At 37.8% G+C, this 20,464-nt stretch overlaps 1 protein-coding gene across 5 annotated transcripts in view; it reads left to right on the top strand.

The window, feature by feature from the left end:
• Nucleotides 1-1,076: 1,076 nt before the first annotated feature.
• Nucleotides 1,077-20,464, top strand: part of DPY19L2 (dpy-19 like 2) — a 111,140-nt gene continuing 91,752 nt past the window's right edge. For all 5 annotated transcript variants that reach the window (XR_005217061.1, XM_037837061.1, XM_037837060.1 and 2 more), the window contains exons 1-4: nucleotides 1,077-1,570; nucleotides 5,345-5,369; nucleotides 6,712-6,799; nucleotides 8,663-8,800. Coding sequence is in view for 4 of the 5 variants with exons in the window: in XM_037837061.1 (XP_037692989.1) it covers nucleotides 1,210-1,570; nucleotides 5,345-5,369; nucleotides 6,712-6,799; nucleotides 8,663-8,800 (612 nt within the window). In the remaining variant the exon portion in view is untranslated. The remainder of the gene's footprint in view (nucleotides 1,571-5,344; nucleotides 5,370-6,711; nucleotides 6,800-8,662; nucleotides 8,801-20,464) is intronic.

Here is a 20,464-nt window from a genome sequence, read left to right as displayed (position 1 = left end):
GGACAGACAGAATTTACCTGCTGTTACAACTTGGGGGAGTTTTAATCCTTTAAATTTTTGAGCGGTGTTTTATCAGGGAAATGAATCGGGCCAAAAAGGAGCCATAGTTCAGACAGGGAACATGGGGAGTTTTAGGGAGTTCAATCTCATCCATAATAAAACAGCCGTGAGGTGAAGCGGCGTGCACTCTAGGGGCAAGGCCTGTGACAGAGGACATGGCAAATGTTAAAGGTCCCTGTTCCTCTGCGTGAGCTGCTGCGGCGTTATGTCCGGGTGTGTACTGACTGTGAGGCGAAGAACTCCCCTTCCGGTTGGTCCCGGAGCCTGTCTGGTTTAGGAAGGTGACAGCGCTGAGCACCACGCTTCCAGGGCTGAGGATTTTGGATGACCCTTGACGCAACAGATAGTTCTACTTCAAAAATAGATAAGTAAGCGCTATCTTCCAAGAGGAAACCATGATATCATTGCACGTGCATCAGGCCAAACCTCTGCGGACTCTGCTCCGGCTCTGCCACCTGTTACCCTGTGCCCTTCGGCCATTCCTTCCATGTCGCTGAGCCTCGGGTTCCTCAACGTGGAAGACGGGGTATTGAACGCTCATGCTCCATGAGCCTATATCCACATGCTCGCAAGTGAGGAGCCAGGGCCGCCACGTGCCAGAGGCTGCGCAGGAGCTCAAGAGTGTGCGTCGACTTCCCTCGTTCTCTTCCCGTGCTTATTTCTTTGCAATCAGATGTCCTTCCCCTTTAATAATCTCGCAACATGCAATCTTTTGGTGAAAATGTCAAACCTAAGAACGTTTAAACTCGAAGAAAGGAATTAAGTTGTAGAGACCGTAACTAAGCCGGCCTCCAGCACCACCGCAGCCGAAGCGGTGCGCGAGGGGTAAAGTGTGGGCGGGGCACGCAGGGGCGCAGCGCGCAGGGGCCATGCCGCAGGGGCTGTGTGCGCGTGGGGCCATGCGCGCGGGGGACGGAGCAGGGAGACGGCGCGCGCGCGGGGGTGGGTGGGTGGGGCAATGCACGGGGCGTTCTGGACCTCACGCCCTACGTTTTGCCGTCGCCTTGACGACCGGGGGTCCGCAACGGCGGCAGGGAGGAGTCGTTGAGGTTGCGAGCGAAGCTAGGGCCCCTCGGGACCTCGCCCCGACGCGGCCGGGGCCTTCGCCGGAGAGTGACCCAGCTCCATCCGAACAAGGACTATGAGAAAATGGTGGGGCAAACGAGGAATAAGTACAAAGAAGCAGCTCCAGAGCCGTTACCATCTTCCCGCTCCATGCAGCCTAAGCGACGGCGCCGGACCGCTGGCGCAGGGGAGCCGGAGATGGAGGAGGAGCCGCCTCTGCAGCCTTCGTCCGTAGGCGGCGGGGAACTGCCAGGGGGCGCCCGGGAATACTTGTCGCGGAAGTACAGATACCTGTACCCCAAAAATGCCTTGTCACTGGCAGTGGTCGCAAGGTACCTCCTTCTCGACCGTTTCCGCTTCCTCCACTGTGTCCTGCAGCAGCTCCGCGAAAAGATGGTCACGTTTCAGACCCAGGAGTTCTCAGAAAGGATCTCCCTTGGCATAGGTGAGCAGAGTGTAGGGGGCTCCCTCCAGCTAGGGCCCCGCGGTGCTGAGCACGGGCTTGGGGGACGGCAGGCGCTTACTGCTTTCTGTGCCTCACTGTGTAACGTAGTTTTGGTATGTCTGGAAGAAGAGCAGTTCAACAAACAAGCCTTTGTGGGCACCTAGCAGCAATAAACAAGGTCTGGCCTCTGGAGAATCGCTGGCAAGGATCCACAGCCCCTTAGTCCTTGTTTTTGATGATTTTGCCGGGTTTGAAGGCAGAGTGGTCATTTTGTCCTCAACAAAATATCATCTTAATCAGGGCAGCCAATTATTACGTTTATAAAAATGATAGGCTAGCTCTTGGGGGGAAAGACATTATGTTCCTCTGACCTTAAATAAAGCAAGATAAAGGAAGTCTTTTTCTTTTTTCATTAGTTGAGATCCTTTACAGTGATAATAATATGTTGCCCCATGTTGGTTTTCATTTACTTCCATCTTGCTGTGCAACTTCAGTGCCTAAACTTGGGGAATTTTCTACCTTCTTTAAGAACTTGAAAGATTTTTCTTTCTCCATTTACATCCCTTATTTTCTGTTACCTAAGGAGTAACGTAAAAGTTGTTACTTTTCCAGTAAAATCAATTTTGGATCTAGTCTTCTAGGCCTAGATACATGCCTCACAATATAAGTTACTATAATTTTTTTCCACCATAAGTGGACTACTGATGTCAAAATAGAATGTGTCTCTGGAATAATAGAGCAGAGTGATATTTTGATATCAGATGTCTAATTATGCTAACAGTTATGTCCCACATCTAGAATCAACATGGCCTTGGAAAGCAACCTATTTTCCCATCCCAAACACGTGCTCCAGCGCACTCATATCTGGTATATTAAAGGCATTCGATGAATGTTGGGTGCAATAATGAATGACTATATTAAGTGCTATGGTAGTTTGGAAGAGGGAATTCATGCTTTAGGAAGTAGGAAATGAGATGAGGGAAAACTTTAGGTAAAATTGGGATTTGAATTGTGGCTAAAATGCTAATATTTGGTTGTATGGAGCTGGGAACAATACGTATTAGAGGTTGTTAGAACAGCATTGTTAAAGTTACGGAAGTAAGAAAATATGGAAGCAAGGTTAGGCTAAGATGAAGAGTATAAAAAAGAAAAGCTTGGCTGGGCTTGGTCATGGAGAGTTTAATTCAAGGCTAGGTTTAGGGCATTTGGATGATTTTTAAATGGAAGAGAGAGATGATCAGATGTGGGCTTCAGCAGGATTAGCGTGACAGCAGTTTGTAAGATGGACTGAAGATCAAGTGAGAAAAGGAATAGAAAGAGTAGTTAGACAACTATTTCAAGAATCCAGGCAATAAGTAATAATGATCTTATTAGGGTAACAGCAGTAGGAATGGAGAGGAGAGGACTGGATAAGAGATTTGATGGAAAGATTGACGGAACTGGGTGGGTAGTGGGGCAGAAGGGAAGCAGGAGAGACAGAAGAACCAAAACCTTCAACCTTAGTCACTGGAAAAAGTCATGGTGGTGCCCATAGCAAATAGGTGGAATAACACAGAAAAACATGTGTGCGTTTAGAGGAAGGGTGTGAATTATTGTTGGATGTATGATTTTGAGGCATCTCTGGGTCATAGCGGTAAGCTCTTAGATATGTGTGACCATTGTTTGAATAGAGAAAGGTACACATAGAAAGGAAAAGAGAGAGTTCAGGGCTATCCATGGAATTATCCATGTAGAAGTGATAGTTGAAACTAAGATTGAGTGAGATTGCCAAATGATACCAATGTTGAAGAGAGAAAAGGGAAAAAGGAAAGATATTTGGGGAAAACTTTTATACATAAATTTAAGAGATGAGAGGAAAAGGAGAAACCAGGTAAGCACGTGAAAATGGAGTTGTCAGAAAACTGGAACTGGGAAAGTTCTGTGTGATGAAAGATGAGAGGAAGAAGCCTAAGAAATCTTGTTTTTACCACAGAGAGGTTGAGAAGCCTGAGAATTGAAGGAGACCATTGAATCTGATAACTAAAGATCATTTAGAGGAGTAATAGGGAATTAGGAGAAAGAGTTTGGCTGAGAATCTTTACTGTAGATGAAGAAGAGTGATAGAGAGAGAGCGAGAGCGCACACGCACACATGGGAGGGAGGGAGGGAGCACAAGAGAGGATATTTCTTAGTTTGAAGAGCTGTTAGATCAAGGGAAGTCTTTGAAGTCCTAGGAGAATTAAAGCTGAAGGGAAGGATGAAGGAGAGAGGGAGATTGAAGTTTTAAGAGGGAATAATTGGTGACAAAGCCTTGGGATATTTGGGAGGAATGGAATTAAAAGTATAATGCTGAAATACTAACTGTAGAACAGAGGAGACATACTTCCTCTTCTCGGATGGTAGAGAATAGGGAATCAAGGATTACTACTTAGAGAAAAGTTGAAGTGGAGATAAGAGAAGTTGTGAGTGCTGGAGTTAAATAGTCCTCCTCTCAGTAAAGAATAAAAATGTAAAAACCATTCTTAGTTTGCTTACAGTACAGAAACAGACCACAGACTGTAATTTGCTGATCCTGGACTAAAACAATAAATCTTCTGAGATAAGGGATAGGGAAGAGCCCAGGATGGTTAGGAATATGGGAGAAGAGTGGGAGAAGTATGATTGAAAATTTTCCATCCACTGCAGTGGTTTTTATTAATTTCTTTATTGAATTAATTTGCATTTGTTTTGTTTTCAAAGTTGAATTTTTTTTTTTTTAATTTTTAAGAGGTTAATGTTGGTGGTTTAGAAAATGACTTGCCAAGTGTATTTGGGACAACCACCAGAAATACCATTCTAAAAACGTGGAGGGGAGGCAGGACTTCAGCATAGCGGAGTGAGTAAACATATGCCTTCATAAAAGCAAAGAAAAATGATCACAATCAACTTCAAAACTTTGGAAATTGAAGTAAGGTTTACAACATCCAGAGAGCATTTACTGAAGAACAAGTTACCTATTCTTTGTAAGAACAGTAGGGTTTGTAACAGTTTAACTTGGCCTACCCCCATTTTCCTCCCCCAGCTTTATGGTAGCCTTGGAAAGGAGCAGCCTCCCAGCCATCAGCGGGGCGGTCTGGGTGTGGGGGCTCCACAAAAAGCCCTATGCCCAGAGCATTGTCACTATTTGATCCTAGTAAAGCTTCATCCATAGGGTGCTGTTGGCATGGGGACTCAAGATGAGTCTCCTAGGCAAGGAACCTGGAAGCTTTCAAAGCTCCATGAAGGTTTGAATTGCACAGTGGAGCTTTTGTGCTGCTGAGGAAGTCGTCTGCATTTAACCGTCTTCTGATGAGCTTCAGAGAATGTGGTCTAGAGTGGTTCCTGTCAGCTAGAATCATTTCTGAAAGAATCTAGCTGAGCATAGTGTACATATTTACTTTTTTTTTTAATTGTATAAATAAATAGAAAAAATAGCGAATAATGCTGAAATACTAAAAATCACACAAAAGTCAGAATCATTCATAATTTCGTCATTCTTACAAATTACATAAGCAAGACATAAAAGTCATTCATATCTTTCTCTTTGCTCCTCAAGACCCTCCCTCTGCCCTCACCCCAGAGGTAAGTGCTAGTTGGTTTATGTCCATGTATCCATCTGAAATTTTTCCTATGTGTGTATAGACATAGCCATTTTGCTTGCTTGAGTCTGCTCTCTTTCTCTCTCTAGACATAAGTGATTGCATTCGGAATGCTTGCTTTAAGGGTATCGTATAATAAAGCATCTTTCATGACTTTCTTCTTTTTTTCTCTTTGCAGCTGTCTGTGTGGGAATTTTGCACTGGTAAGATTCAGTTTCATCTTGAGATAAATAACATTTGCATTAAACTTTGCCGTCACTGTTTGCTCACAATAAAAGAACTGTGCACCAATTTAACATACACATAATTTTTATAAACCTAATGTGTGAAGTGGCATTTACAAAATGCATCCATTAGGGGAATAGTAATTTATACATTAAAATGTTTTTGCTTTACCAAGGATTCACCACTATATTTCTTTAAATATTCGTCTTGTCCAGTGTATTTCATATTTTTATTTCACCTAAAAAACTCTCTTATTTTTAGATTAACTGTATGTTGTTAGTGACATAGATGTAGAGATATAGTTTTAGTAACATTTATCAATTGGAAATCAGTAGAAACTGAAGATAAAATACTCTGAAATGGTAATACAGAATTAATGACTTTAAGTCTTTTAATGTGCATGCACATGCACCCTATTTTACACAAGAGATCTCTTTGTAAAAATACCATGTAAAATAATCATGTTTTCTCTCTGACATATGTTCAGTTCTTTCTGAGCTCTGGGATCTCTACTCTTGGCAAATATGGTATCTGCTCCATGTTTTTTTGGGACAGGTCTGCTCTGGTCAGTTATTTATAGGGAGGTTTTGATGTTACAACTAAGGCTATAATGGTAGGAAGCGTTTCTTACAACTATTGGTTCTCTGGCAGATGTCCTACCTGTAAATGAGGTTTCGTGAAAAATGGTTGATATATGGTATTTGGCTTTATTTTCTACTTCATTGGAAAGCATCTTACTATGTAAATAAAGGATCGCATAATTGCTGACTATAATTTTGTTTATTACGTTTTAAACTGCATACTGGTTTTTCTTGAGTTGCGCTAATGAAATAACTTGAAGGACAGCTTTGTGTTCTTTGGCACTTGAAAGCTGATCCTTTATATGATATTATAGTTAGTTAAAAATTGCCTTAATTTGGAGTAATTTGATTTAAAATTACATTCTGGATACTTTTGAGCAGTTAAAGTGGTATTTCCCAAACCTGGGACATTCGGATCACTTGTGAAATTTTTAAAAAGGAAGGAAAGAAAACCTGCTTCTGTTCTGATTTAGAGGTTAAGGCGAGCTGGAGAGATCCATAGGAGCTTTAGATACACAGTTATTAAAGAATTTAATGTGTGTGCTACATTGGTGCATAAATGTCTAAAAATGTACATGCTAGTAAGCAAGTTATAAAGTTATCTCAATATTTGTTACACAGATTTATTCTTTTTCCTTTTATAGCTTGTTTACTTTGCTTAGCTTTAACTTAGTTATTTTAGTACTGGTTTTGAAACCTGTTTTTTTTCCTTGTAATATTCATTTTTTTTTTTCCCTAGGATACATTTAGTTACACTTTTTGAAAATGATCGCCATTTTTCTCACCTCTCATCTTTGGAAAGGGAGATGACTTTTCGCACTGAAATGGTTAGGTTCTTTCTTCTAATGAATTAATTTGTAGTTTAAGAATAATAGGACAAGGTGGAAATTTATTAGGAACGGAAGTGAATTTTTAGTGAACTGTATTTTTTTAAAGATATAACCCAGGTTTATTATTTAAATAGAAAAATGATCTTTTGCTTATCTCTCTCTCCTTCCTTTCTAATGTAGACTTTAAGTTAATAAAGAATAATTATAATAGCTGAGGAAGAAAGGGAGCAAAGAAAGACAACATTTCAGAAGATATATGGGTATTAAATGATATCAGAAATTACTTTCTCTTGGACTAGAGTCAGGTGATAGAGATTCCATGGTTTACCTGGCCCTTAATTAGTTTTTCAGTTCTCTTTTGATTTCAAGATAATCTCTTTTTTTTTTATTAAATTCAGTTTTATTGAAATACATTCACACACCATACAATCATCCATGATATACAATCCACTGTCCACAATATGATAACATAGTTATGCGTTCATCACCACAATCTAAGATAATCTCTTTTAAGAGAGAATTTTTGATGTAGTTTCTTTAATAATATCTTTGGTCTTTCAGTACTTCATCTATAAAATGGAGATAATGCCTTCAGCCATCCATATGTCACATAATTATTGTGAGGATTAAATGAGATACTACATGCCAGAATTGCAGAATTTTACATTTAGGGGAGACCACAACAGCCTTCCAGATGAGCTCCTAGATAGTGAGGGGTCAGCTGAAGAATTGTAGCCGGGTCTCCTCACTCTTCAGACCCTGCCTTTTAAACTTCACTCTTGTGGCTTCCTTAAAGCTTTGAGGAGTAAGCTGCGTTAACATCTCTGTGACATTTGAATATTTTCAAGGCATTTCCAAAGAGAGGACATAAAATATTATTAAATAAAGAGGTAACTGTGGTTGAGTCTGGGCCTTGGCGACAGATAACGCAATTCAGATAGCAGTTCTGGGCTTGGTTGTGTGATGGCTGGTTATCCTCTCTGAATCTCAGGTAACGTCAGCTGTGAAACAGAAAGAATGCCAGCCATACAGGGCTTTTGTAAGAATGAAGTGAGATAATGAACAGACGCACATAGCACAGTACCTGGAATAAAAACAATAGCCACTATTACTAAACGCTTATTTATATCTTTGCTGTTTCTCTATTTGTTTAGCCCTCCTAAGCTAAATGATTTATATTAAATCATTTTTCAGCCAAAACTGTGGGGAAATGGCCTTTCAGATATCAGCTAAAACAAAGTTCATATAGTAGCCATTGTTGACAGGGAATCTGTCAAAAATAAAGCAGTTGGATGAGGCAGGAATGAGTGTAGAGTTGAAGATTTTTTTTAATTGTTTTTTTTGGGGGGAGTGGAGGGTGTGTATTTTAAACAATGTGGCCCTAAATCCCTATAAATTTCAGGAAGGAAATCAGGAAACTGATGAGGAGAGTAACCAAAACAACATGATTTTGTTAATCCTGGAATTTTAACTTTTACCAGGGTAGTAAAGCCATGATTTCATATGTTGGAATAGTATGCTGAAATTATCCCCTTTTCAGTACACAGTATTTGTGAACAACAATAGTCAGTTGACATTTATTTAGTGTTCACTTTGTGAAGAGGCACTAGGTGGAGCTTTGAAGATGGCGCTCCATGTCATGGTGCTAATGATCATTATATGCCATTTCTTTAAGAGTGTGGGAAAAAAGAATCATTTTTCTATATGCAGAATTGTACAGGGACATGAAAGCACCCCTGTTTTTGATAGAATTCATCAGATCTCAACCTCCAAGCTTCTCATAGCGTAGGAGTAAAATCAGGCTTGATAGAATTAAAAATATATTGTCTATGTATATTTTAAATGTGTGCCCCTTTTTAGGGACTTTATTATTCCTACTTCAAGACCATTGTCGAAGCTCCTTCATTTTTGGAAGGACTGTGGATGATTATGAATGACAGGCTTACTGAATATCCCCTTGTAATTAATACAGTGAAGCGCTTCCATCTTTATCCAGAGGTGAGTAATATTTTGAAAGAATTACTGTTTGTACAGTCATCCCTTTTATCAGAGCAAGATAGTAAATAAGCATAATGATGTTAGAAAAGGGAGAGGACCTTTTAGGTTTATTGGTTGTATATGTCCTAAATGTTGAGCGGACTATCAAAAGTTCTGGACTCCAGAAACTGTGCTCACAGGAACTCAAAGAATAGAACCTTAGTATGGAACTAGTGAACAGGGCAGTAGGCAAGCCATATGGGAAGGAGAGTGGCGGGAGCCAAAAAGGGTTCTACAAGGGGAAGAACTGTTGGCTTTGGAGACAGGTGAATTGGACAGATGACCACGTGAAGGAGCTGTGAGAGCGATAAGCAGGACGTTGGAGTTGTGTGAATAAAATAAAATTGATCTAGCCATGTAGGGAAAAATCTATGAACATTTTCCAATGGGTAGTCCAAAGTGTGGATTTTATGGCAGTCTGCAAATCCTAGAAATTGGAAAAACAAACAAAAATTAATAAACTCAATTTGTGAGCTCCTAAGATAAATGCTAGATTTGACATCGTTTTTTTTTTTCTTTCCCCATTTTTCTACTCATCCATCCATAAACTAGACAAAGGGGAGTATGGTCCATATGGCTTTCCCAATCACATTGTCACCCCTCATAAGCTACATTTTTATACAATCGTCTTCAAGATTCATGGGTTCTGGGTTGTAGTTTGATAGTTTCAGGTATTTACTGCTAGCTATTCCAATTCATTAGAACCTAAAAAAGGTTGTCTATAGTGTGCATAAGAGTGCCCACCAGAGTGACCTCTTGGCTCCTTTTGGTATCTCTCTGCCACTGAAGCTTATTTCATTTCCTTTCATATCCCCCTTTTGGTCAAGAAGATGTTCTCCATCCCACGATGCCAGCTCTAGATTCCTCCCCAGGAGTCATGTTCCATTTTGCTGGGGAGATGCACTCCCCTGGGTGTCAGATCCCACATAGTGGGGAGGGCAGTGATTTCACCTGCCAAGTTGGCTTAGCTAGAGAGAGAGTGCCACATCTGAGCAACAAAGAGGCATTCTGGAGGAGGCTCTTAGGCACAATTGTAGACAGGCCTAGCCTCTCCTTTGCAGGAACAGTCTTCCCAAGGGCAAGTCCTGTGGTAGAGGGCTCAACCCATCAAACCACCAGTTCCCTATGTCTGTGAGCATCAGCAGCCATCGAGGTGGGGAAGTCCAACACCCCTGCATTCTCTACCAGCTCCTCAGGGGGCTCTGCATATTTTTTCTTTTCTTTTCTTTTTTTTTTTTTAATTAACTCTTTTTTTTTAAATCAACTATATAAAAAAAGTGAAAAAAACATACAATAAAAAAACATTTCAAACAAGCCATAACAAGGGAGTAAGAAAAAGACTACTAACCTAAGATATCTACTTTGCTTCCAACGTGTTCCTACTCTACCCCAAGAATGTAACCTAATATAGCAACATTTCTGTGAACTTGTTCCTACTATACCCATCAGAAATTAACAGACCATAGTCATTCCTGGGCATTCCCAGAATGTTAAATTTACCCACGATAGGGAAGCACTACTTTTGAGTTTAAAGTTATCTCAGAATACAGTTAGTTAAAAATTATTGCTTTTTCAGTTATTTCTCCATGTGTATAGCTTTTAGAAGTTAGTATCCTTTTGAAATGTTTAAAAATGCAGTAAATAGAGAATAATATGCAAACATGTATGCTCAACCACTTAGAATAAGTAATTCTATTCTGTAATTTTTTCTTCAGATATTTTAAAACAAAGTGTTTTAAATATAGTTGAAGTCACTTTTGTTCTGCTTCCCAGTCTGATTTGCTTCTTTGCTCTTCCCACATGAATCCTTATCATGAATTGATGTATATCCATTCAGTCCTTGTTTTCCAAATGCAAATACATGTTTGTATTCATAGAGAGTATATAGGATTATTTTTGTGTTTTTGTAAATCCATGTAAATGCTATTATACTACATGTGTGACTCTACAACATGCTGTTTTCTTCAACTTTATATTTTAACAGTATGTATGTAGATAAATATTTATCTTTAATTTAAAACATTTTATGAATACCAAATTTATCTATTTCCCTATTTATGAATATTAATTTTTTCCCAATTTTTCTGATATAAACAGTTCTGAAATGCACATTCTTGGATGTGTTTTTTAACTGTAGTGTGCAAGTTTTCTGTAGGATATACAGTTAGAAGTGAAATTGCTTATTGTAGAGTGTGTACTTTGTCAACTTTACCAGATATTGCTGAAGTGCTTTCTGAAACAAAAGTAGGTAGGAATGTACACTGTGGTACAGAAGTCACATTTCCTCATATCATTTTTAGATTTGAAATTTCAGACTTTTGAGTTTTGCTCTTCTGATGGCTGTGATATGCTTTTTGTTTTAATCTCTACTTGCCTTATCATTTGTGGGGCTAAGCATATTTTCAGGCTTAATAAACATGTGGATTTGTTCTTCTATCAATAGCCTGTATAAATCTTCATTACTTATTTGGTAATTTTCTTATTGATATGCTGGCATAATTTATATATTTTGTACAGTAGTCCTTAGTAATATGTGTTGAACGTATCTTCTCTTACTCTGGTTTTTTCCTCTTTATTAAATAAGCCTTTTATGGAGATGTAACTTACATGTAATAAAATATACGTGTTTTAAGTGTATAGTTCTTTGAGTGTTGACCAGTGTGTTAACCTGTATAACTACCAACATGATCCAGTTAAAAAACATTTCAAAATGCCAAAGAGTTCCCATGGGCTCCTTTGCATTAACATCCTTTCCCATTGAATTATCTCGGCACATTTGTTGAAAATTGATTAATCATATTATTTGTTGGTCTGTTTCTGGACGGTACTATTCTATTCATCTGTATGTTGTACTTAACACCAGTTCACTGTCTTGATTACTCTAACTTTGTAGTATCTCTTGAAATAAGTAGTCCTCCAACTTTATTTTTCCTTTTCAAAATTACATTTCATTATACATGTTAGCATCAGCTCATCAATATCTTCAAAAAATCTTACTGGAATTTTATTTGGGCTTACATTGGATTTATAGGTATATTTGGGAAAACCGGCATTTTAACAATATTGAGTCTTCCAATCCATGATCATGGTTTGGGTCTACCTTTTGTTAATCATTTTAAAAGCTTATCTCAGCAATGTTTTATATTTTTCAGAATACAGTTCTAAGTACTTCTTTTTGCTTTTGTAAATGGCATTACTTTAAAAAATTTTTGTTTTCCTATTTTTTGTTGTTGCTAGTGTATAGAAGAACAGTGATTTTGAAAACTGACCCTGTACTTGAGTCTTGATGAATTCACTTAACTGTTCTAGTAGCTTTTTCTGTAGATTCCTTTGGATTTTCTAAGTACATGCTGATGTCTGAATATAGATTGTTTCACTTTTTAATTTCCAATAATATACCTTTGTAAAAAGTTTTAAAACAGTTTTTGAGGTATAATGACAAACAATATCTGGTTATATGTAAAGTGTGTGATTTGATAAGTTTTGACATGTATACACCTTTGAAGCCATTGCCACAGTGAACATATCTATCATTCCCAAGAGTTTCCAGGTGCCTTTTGGTAATATCCTGCCCCTTTCTGGTCCCCTCCTTACACCCTGGAAATCACCAATATGCTTTCTGTCACTGTAGCTTAGTTTGCGTTTTCTAGAATTTTATAGGCTCATGGGGTATTTCTCTATTTGTATGGCTTCTTTCATGCAGTGTAATTATTTTGAGATTCATGTTATTGCATGGATGAATGATTTGTTCTCATTGCATAGTAATATTTCACAGGACGGATATATAACATGTTTTGTTTGTTCATTTACGGACAAATGGATGTTTGCGTTGTTTCCAGTTTTTGGCTATTACAATTAAGCTGCTGTGAACATTCCTGTAGAAAGTATATTTCAAAAGTGATTGCACTGCTTGCTCTCATATGTTCAGAAGACAGAGTAATAGATGATGGATGATAGATAGGGAGGGAGGGGAAGAGGGAAAGAAAGAAATGGTGGTGTGACAGGATGTTAAAGTTGGTGGATTCGGATATCGGGGGAGGGGTCGGTATGCTGGAGTTGTGTGTGTGGGTTTTGTATTGTTTTTGCAGCTGTTCCTGTAAGTTTGAATTTATTTCAAAATAAAATTAAAAAAAAAAGTGGTTGCACCATTAACATTCCCAGCAGCAGTGTGTGAGAATTCCAGTTTCCCCACATCCCCAACTGCACTCTTTTTAATTTTATACATTCTAATAGGAATGTGGTGGTATTTCATGGTGGTTTTAATTTTCATTTCCCTTACAACTAGTGAGGTTGAGCATCTTTTCATGTTCTTATTTGCCATTTGTAAATATTTCTTGGTGAAATGTCTGATCACATTTTTTTTTTTATTAAATTCAGTTTTATTGAAATACATTCACACACCATACAATCATCCATGGTATACAATCCACTGTCCACAGTATGATAACATAGTTATGCGTTCATCAAAACAATCTATCTCTGAACATTTTCCTTACATCAGAAAGAACCAGAACAAGAATAAAAAATAAAAGTGAAAAAAGAACACCCAAATCATCCCCGCATCCCACCCCATTTGTCCTTTAGCTTTTATCCCCATTTTTCTACTCATCCATACACTAGATAAAGGGGGTGTGATCCACAAGGTCTTCACAATCACACTGTCACCCCTTGTAATCTACATTATTATATAATTGTCTTCAGGAGTCCAGACTTGCTGGGTTGGAGTTTGGTAGTTTCAGGTATTTACTTCTAGCTATTCCAATACATTAAAACCTAAGAGGTGTTATCTATATAGTGCATAAGAATGTCCACCAGAGTGACCTCTCGACTCCATTTGAAATCTCTCAGCCACTGAAACTATTTCGTCTCATTTTGCATCCCCCTTTTGGTCAAGAAGATACTCTCAGTCCCACGATGCTGGGTCCACATTCATCCCCAGGAGTCATGTTCTTCGTTGCCAGGGAGATTTACACCCCTGGGAGTCGGGTCCCACGTAGGGGGGAGGGCAGCGAGTTCACCTGTCGAGATGGCTCAGTTGGGGGGGGGGCACATCTGAGCAACAAAGAGGTACTCAGGGGGGATACTCTTAGGCACCATTACATGCAAGTTTAGACTCTCCTTTGTGGTAATGAGCTTCATAGGGGCAAGTCCCATGCTCAAGGGCTCAGCACATCAAACCGCTAGTCCCAATGTTTGTGACAACATCAACACCAGTCCAGGTGAGGATGTCCAACACATCCTCACCTTCCCCCAGATCCTCGGGGCTGGGAAGGGGGAGGCTGTAAATATATTTTTTATTATCTGCCCAAATTACTCTGGGATGTGTCTGATCACATTTTTTACCTTGTTTTTAAATTGGGTTGTTTTTCTTATTATTGAGTTCTGAGTGCTTTTATATATTCTGGGTACCAATCCTTCATCATATTTATACTTTGCAAATATTTTCTCCCAGTCTGTAGCTTTTCTATTCTCTAACAGTGTCTTTTGAAGAGTAAAGTTTCTTGATTTTGATGAAGTCCAGTTTATTGATTTTTTTCTTTTATTGATCATGCATCTGGTATTGTAGTTAAGAAATTGTTGCCTAACTAAAGTCACAAAGATTTTCTTTTATGTTTTCTTCTAGAAGTATTACAGTTTTGGGTTTACATTTAGGTCTGTGGTTCATGTTGTGTGTTTGTGGGTGTTTTTAAGAGAAATATAGATGAATGCTCATTATTTTTGGTTATGGATATCCAGTTATCCCAGTAACAGTTGTTCAAAAGACTATCCATTTTCCACCAAATGGCCTTGGCACTGTTTTTGAAAATCAGTTGCTCTTTCATGTGTAGATCTGTTTCTGGACTCTATTCTGTTCCATTGCTGTTTATCTATTTTAATACCAACACCACACTGTCAAGTAGTGACATTCCTTCTATTTTGTTCTTCTGTTTTAATGTTCTTTTGGCTATTTTAGGTCCTTTGTAATTCCATATGAATTTTAGAGTCAACTTTTCAGCTTCTACAAAACTTGCTGAGATTTTGATTTGGATTCTGTTGAATCTATAGATCAACTTGAGAAGATGAATCTTAATGACGTTGAGCCTTCCAATCCATGAACACATGTTTCTCCATTTATTTATGTCTTTTAAAATTTCTCTTACTAAGGTTCTGTTGTTTTCAGGGTACAGATCTTGCACAACTTTCTTCAGTTTTATCCCTATGTAGTTCACTTTTTGATGCCAAAATGGCATTGTTTTTAAATTTAAGTTTCTAGTTGTTTGATGGTAGCTGTGGTAGGTTGAAAGTGTACCCCCCAAAATACGTTTTTCTTACTCTGCATTCCTGTGGATGTGAGCCCATTATAAATAGGACCTCTTGAAGATACATTTTGTTAAAGTATGGCGCAATTGAATAAGGGAGGGTCTTAATCGGATTGCTGGAGTCCTTTACAAGCAGAGTGAAAGGCAAATGGAGAGAGAAGCTAACGGGAGCAGCCAGAAGCTAGAAGCCATTGGAACACAGAAGAAAAAGGGGAACCCAAGGGTTGATGTCCAGCCAGACCCTGGGAGGAAGCAAGCCTTTCAGTCTCTCAAACTGTGAGCCAATAATTGCCATTGTTTAAGCCAACCCACTGTGTAGTATGTGTGATAGCAACCTGGAAACTAAGACCACTAGTGTACAGAAATAAAATTGATTTTTGTTTATGGACCTTGTATCCTGTAATCTTGCTAACCTCACTTATTATTTTCAGTAGCTTTTTAAAAAAATAGATTCCATTGAATTTAGTACACAATCATACAGATACTGCATATGTTCTATAAAATTTATACCTAAGTTTTTGGGGTTTTATTTGGAGGAATTGTAAATGGCATTTTTTAACATTTTGGTTTTCAAATGCTGATTGCTAACATATAGATAGTACAGTTAATTTTTCTATGTTGAGTGTGGCATTGCTAAACTCACTTATTAGTCCTAGAGGTTGTGGGCATTTTTTTTTTTTTTTTTTTGTATATTCCTTGGGATTTTCTATGTAGATAATTATGTCAAGTGTCATTAGAAGAATCTCCCCTTCTAATCTGAGCACATTTATTTCTTTTTTCTTTCTTTACTGCATGGTCTTGGACTTCCAGAATAATGTTGAATAGGAGTGTTTAGAGAAGACATCCTTGACTTGCTTCCCTTCTTAGGGGGAAACATTTACTCATCCAGCATTAAGAATAAAATTAGCTGTAGGATTTTTAGAGATGTCCTTCATCAGGTTGAGGTTGTTCTCTTCTATTCCTAATTTGCGGCGAGTGTTTGTTACGGAATGGGTATTGAATTTTTGATAAATGCTTCCACATCAGAGTTTGGCATATGCTTTATGAAAGGGCCAAACAGTAAATACTTTAGGTTTTATAGAGCACATATGGTCTCTTTTTCTCTTAACAACTTTTAAAAAATGTAAAAATCATTCTTAGCTCCCAGGTTGTATTGAGATGATCGTATGGTGTTTCTCCTTTAATGTTAACATGGTGAATTACACTGGTTGCTTTTCAGATGTATAAACCAACCTTATGTTCCTTGGATAAATCCCACTTGATTATTACGATTTTTCTTTTTAATTATCACTGGATTTGATTTACTATTATTTTGTTAAGGATTTTGCATCAATATTTATGTGGTATATTGGTCTCTAATTTTCTTTTAATACGATATCTTTGTCTGGTTTTGGCATTAGGATAACACTGACTTCATAAGTTGAGTTGGGAAGTGTTCCCTTTTAGATTTTCTGAAAATGTGTGCACAGAATTTGTATTATTTATTCTTTAAGTGTTTGCTAGAATTAACTAAAGAAGCCATCAGGGACTGGAGTTTCCTTTGTGGGGAGGCTTTTTAGTTATCATTTCCATTTCTTCATTAATTTTAAGGCTAGTCACAATCTCTATTTCTTCTTTGTCAATTTTAGTAATTTGTGTCTTTCAAACTATTTGTCCATTTCATCTAAAATTTGACAAATTTACTGACTTAAAATTTTTATAATGTTCTCTTTTTATCCTTTTAAAATGTATAATGATGTTTGCCTTTCATTTTTGATTTTGGAAATTTGTCTATTTTCTTAGTTTTTATTCAGCTAGAGTTTTATTCATTTTATTGCTATTTACAAAATACTAACTTTTGGCTTCACTGATCTTTCTCTGTTGTTTTCCTGTCTTATATTCCATTGATTTCTCCTCTTACCTTCATTATTTCCTTCCTTCTACTTACTTTGAATTTACTTTGATCTTCTTTTGCTAACTTTTTAAAGTGGATATTTATATCCTTGATTAAAAACCATTTTTCTTTTTTAAGCCTTTAATGTTATAAATGACTCTCTAAGCATTCCACACATTTAGATCTATTTAATTTTCATTATGATTTATTCTAATTACTTTTGAATTTCTCCTGTGGTATTCTTTTATTACCATTAATTTGGAAATTTGGAAATTCTCCAGATAACACTCTCACTCCGTCTCTCTTCACTATATGCATAAACAAAAGACTCAGGTACTGACCACTCAGTCTCCCACCTCCGTTTGGCTACTTCTTTCTTATGTCCCTTCCATACACACTGAGCCTGCACAGCAGATGGCAATGCAAGGACACACGTACTGCAAACTGGGCTGCAATCACCGAGTGGGTCTGATGCATGTATGTGGAATGTCCACCTGGAGGTAGAGGATGTGCATCTTTTCAAGTGCCCATCACACAGTCAAAATACTGATCATGTATTAGGGCACAAAGAAAACATTAGTTATTTCCATAAAATAGAAATATTTCCAATAACACTTTCTGATGATATTGCAAAAAACCTAGAAGTTGCAAATAATAACAGCAAAACAGAAAGGTTATTCCCCTCTGGAAATTAAAAAAACAAAAGAAAACAAAAAGCACCTTCTAATTATTAAACAACTTGAGTGAAAGGGGAGATACAAGCAAACAAAAAAACAATGACACTGAAAACACTGCATAACAGAATCTGTGAGATCAGAGGAAAATTCATAGCACTTGTATTAGTAACAGTGAAAGAATCAAAATTAATAATTTAAAACCACAGCTCAGAAAATTAAAAAAGAAGAAAGTTGACGGTAAGAAAGCCCAAAGAAGGAAATCATAAAAGTAGAACTAATGAATGTAGAGATTAGAGAAAACAGACCAATAAATCAAAATCCTATTTTCTTGGAAAATATAACAAAAACAGACAAACTGATAGCTAACCTGATCAAGACAAAAGGGAGAAAGCACAAGTATATGAATTAAGGAATGACAAAAGGGAAATAAACCTTTGAAACAGAAAAAAATTTAAAAATATCATGAGATTATGTTGAACAACTCTGTGCAAATAAAACTCAAAAACCTAGATCATTTCTGAGGGACATACAGATTACAGAAATTGAGCCCCTTAGCTTTAGAAAGTTTAAGTAAACCAATTTCCATAGAGAATATACAGAAAGTTATTAAGCACCATGCTTAGATGGTTTCAGAGAAGGAATTCTACCAGATGTAAAAGAACTATAAATTGTTCCATAGCATTGACAATGAAGAAAAACATCTTAATTCCTTTCATAAAGCAAGTATAACATTGATACCTATATTAGGTTTTTACAGCTGCGTAACAAGTGACTAAAATTTAGCAGCTAATAACAAACATGTATTATCTCACAGTTTCTGTGGGCTAGGAGTCTGGGCACGGCTTCGCTGGTAGTTCTGATGCTGTCATCAGTTCCAGGCCAAGGACCTGGAGGATCCGCTTCCAAGGTGGCTGTCGGGGCCTCACCTCAGGGCTGACCCACAACTTTAGCCGCTGGGTGGACAGTACCAGAGAGAGACCCTACGAGAGAGAGCATCCAAGACAGAAGCCACAGTCTTTACAAGATAACTTGGAAGTGACATAAAATCACTTCTGCTGTATTCTCTGTGTTGGAAGTGAGTCGCTGGGCCCAGCCCACACTGAAGGGCAAGGGAGTACATGAGGGCGTGAATGCCAGGGGCAAGCACCGCTGGCCGCTGTCTTGTAGGCTGCCTGCCACAATATCTGAACCTGATTTAAAACAGCACAAAAGTAGAAATCTACACACCAATATCACTCAAATATCACCTCCAAGATAGGTGAAGGAATCTCGGTCTTAGGGGAGCTCAGACAGATGTTTCCAGGCTGGTTAAACCAGGGGTAAACCATTGATCTACATATTTCTACACAGTGTAAGCAAGCTGGCCCCGGGCACACACTGGAAATCACCGGCTAACCCATCTTATCCTTGTCTTAGCCAATGGTCAGTACCAGACTCCAGGTGTCCCTGGATATAAGCATGGTAGAGCGTAAAGATAACTTCATCTTACACAGCTTGGGGCAGCACCCAAATATTCATTAGAGGAGACTAAATGATATATTTTTAAAATGGAATATTGCACAACAGTAAATATGTATGAAATACACAGCAACATGGATGAATCTTAGAAACTTAATACTGAGTGAAATAGGATTTTTAAAAAACTTATCAGCAAACAAAAGCACTTTTTCTTTGTAGCTTCTCGAATGCTGGATATTACCAATCTTTTTACTTCTTAGCAAATTTTCAAGAACTGTGAGATGTATGACATTTTATGCAATTAATGCAAGCTAGCAAGTTAGCTTGCCACAGTTTCATGGATGATAGTAGAAGATACAAGATCCTGGGTGACAGAAGAAAGTTTATTATTCATGGCAATAGTAGAAACCAGAGTATTTGAATTTTTATGCCAGTTTTCTGGGCCCCAGCTACAACAGGGTTGCAAAGAGGAGCTGATGACACCTGCATATATGTTTGGTTGCATTATAGAGGAGGAACCTGATCTTTGGTGATGGCCAGTGAGTATGCCTGCCCTTTGCTCCAAAATGAGGCACTGTCTGTTTTCCAGGGCTGTATGCAAACCTCTTCTTTGCTCTGAGAGGAAGACACTATTTCTTCCAAGGCTGCTCACTATAGAAATTTCTTCAGAAGGATGGTCCAGAACAAAGTGCAGTCAGTTCTTGCTCTCAAGACGTGTGGAAACATGAGACCCATAGAGAACAGTCTCCCAACACAATCTGCCTAGTAAAATTGATCTCATTACAGGCTAGTGAATTAAATATGTATTGGCTTCTTATATTTCATGTTCCATGAATTGTCCTTTATAATCTTTGTGTAATTATTTTCAGATACATATTTTATTGTTTTGAGAGTTTTAATATATTCTACATATTAAATGTATTGCAAAATATCCAGTCTTTCAATTTTCTTTATTAAGTTATTCACTTAACTGTATTTTGGTAACGTATTGCTGTATGGAAATTTGTATATTTTTAATCAAGTTTTCTAGCCTTTTCTTTATAGAATCTGGGTTTTGTTCTTACTTAGAAAACTTTCACCACCTCAAGATTATAAAACTATTCTACCTTTTTAAGTATTTTTATGTTTACCTCATTAATCTGTCTAGCATATATTTCAGTATATACTGTGAAATAGGGAAACTAATATTGGTTTCCAAACAGGTATTTGTCCTCCACTTGTTGAATAATCCATCCTTTCTATGCTGATTTTTAATATGCAACCTTTATCATAAAAAATACTTTTATGTAAATGTGTCTCATTTTGGACTCTAAAATTG

Source organism: Choloepus didactylus, chromosome 5 (genome assembly GCF_015220235.1).
Source record: "Choloepus didactylus isolate mChoDid1 chromosome 5, mChoDid1.pri, whole genome shotgun sequence".
Taxonomy (NCBI): domain Eukaryota; kingdom Metazoa; phylum Chordata; class Mammalia; order Pilosa; family Megalonychidae; genus Choloepus; species Choloepus didactylus.
The sequence above is the reverse complement of the archived record's forward strand: the minus strand, read 5'-3'. Positions and strand labels throughout refer to the sequence as shown.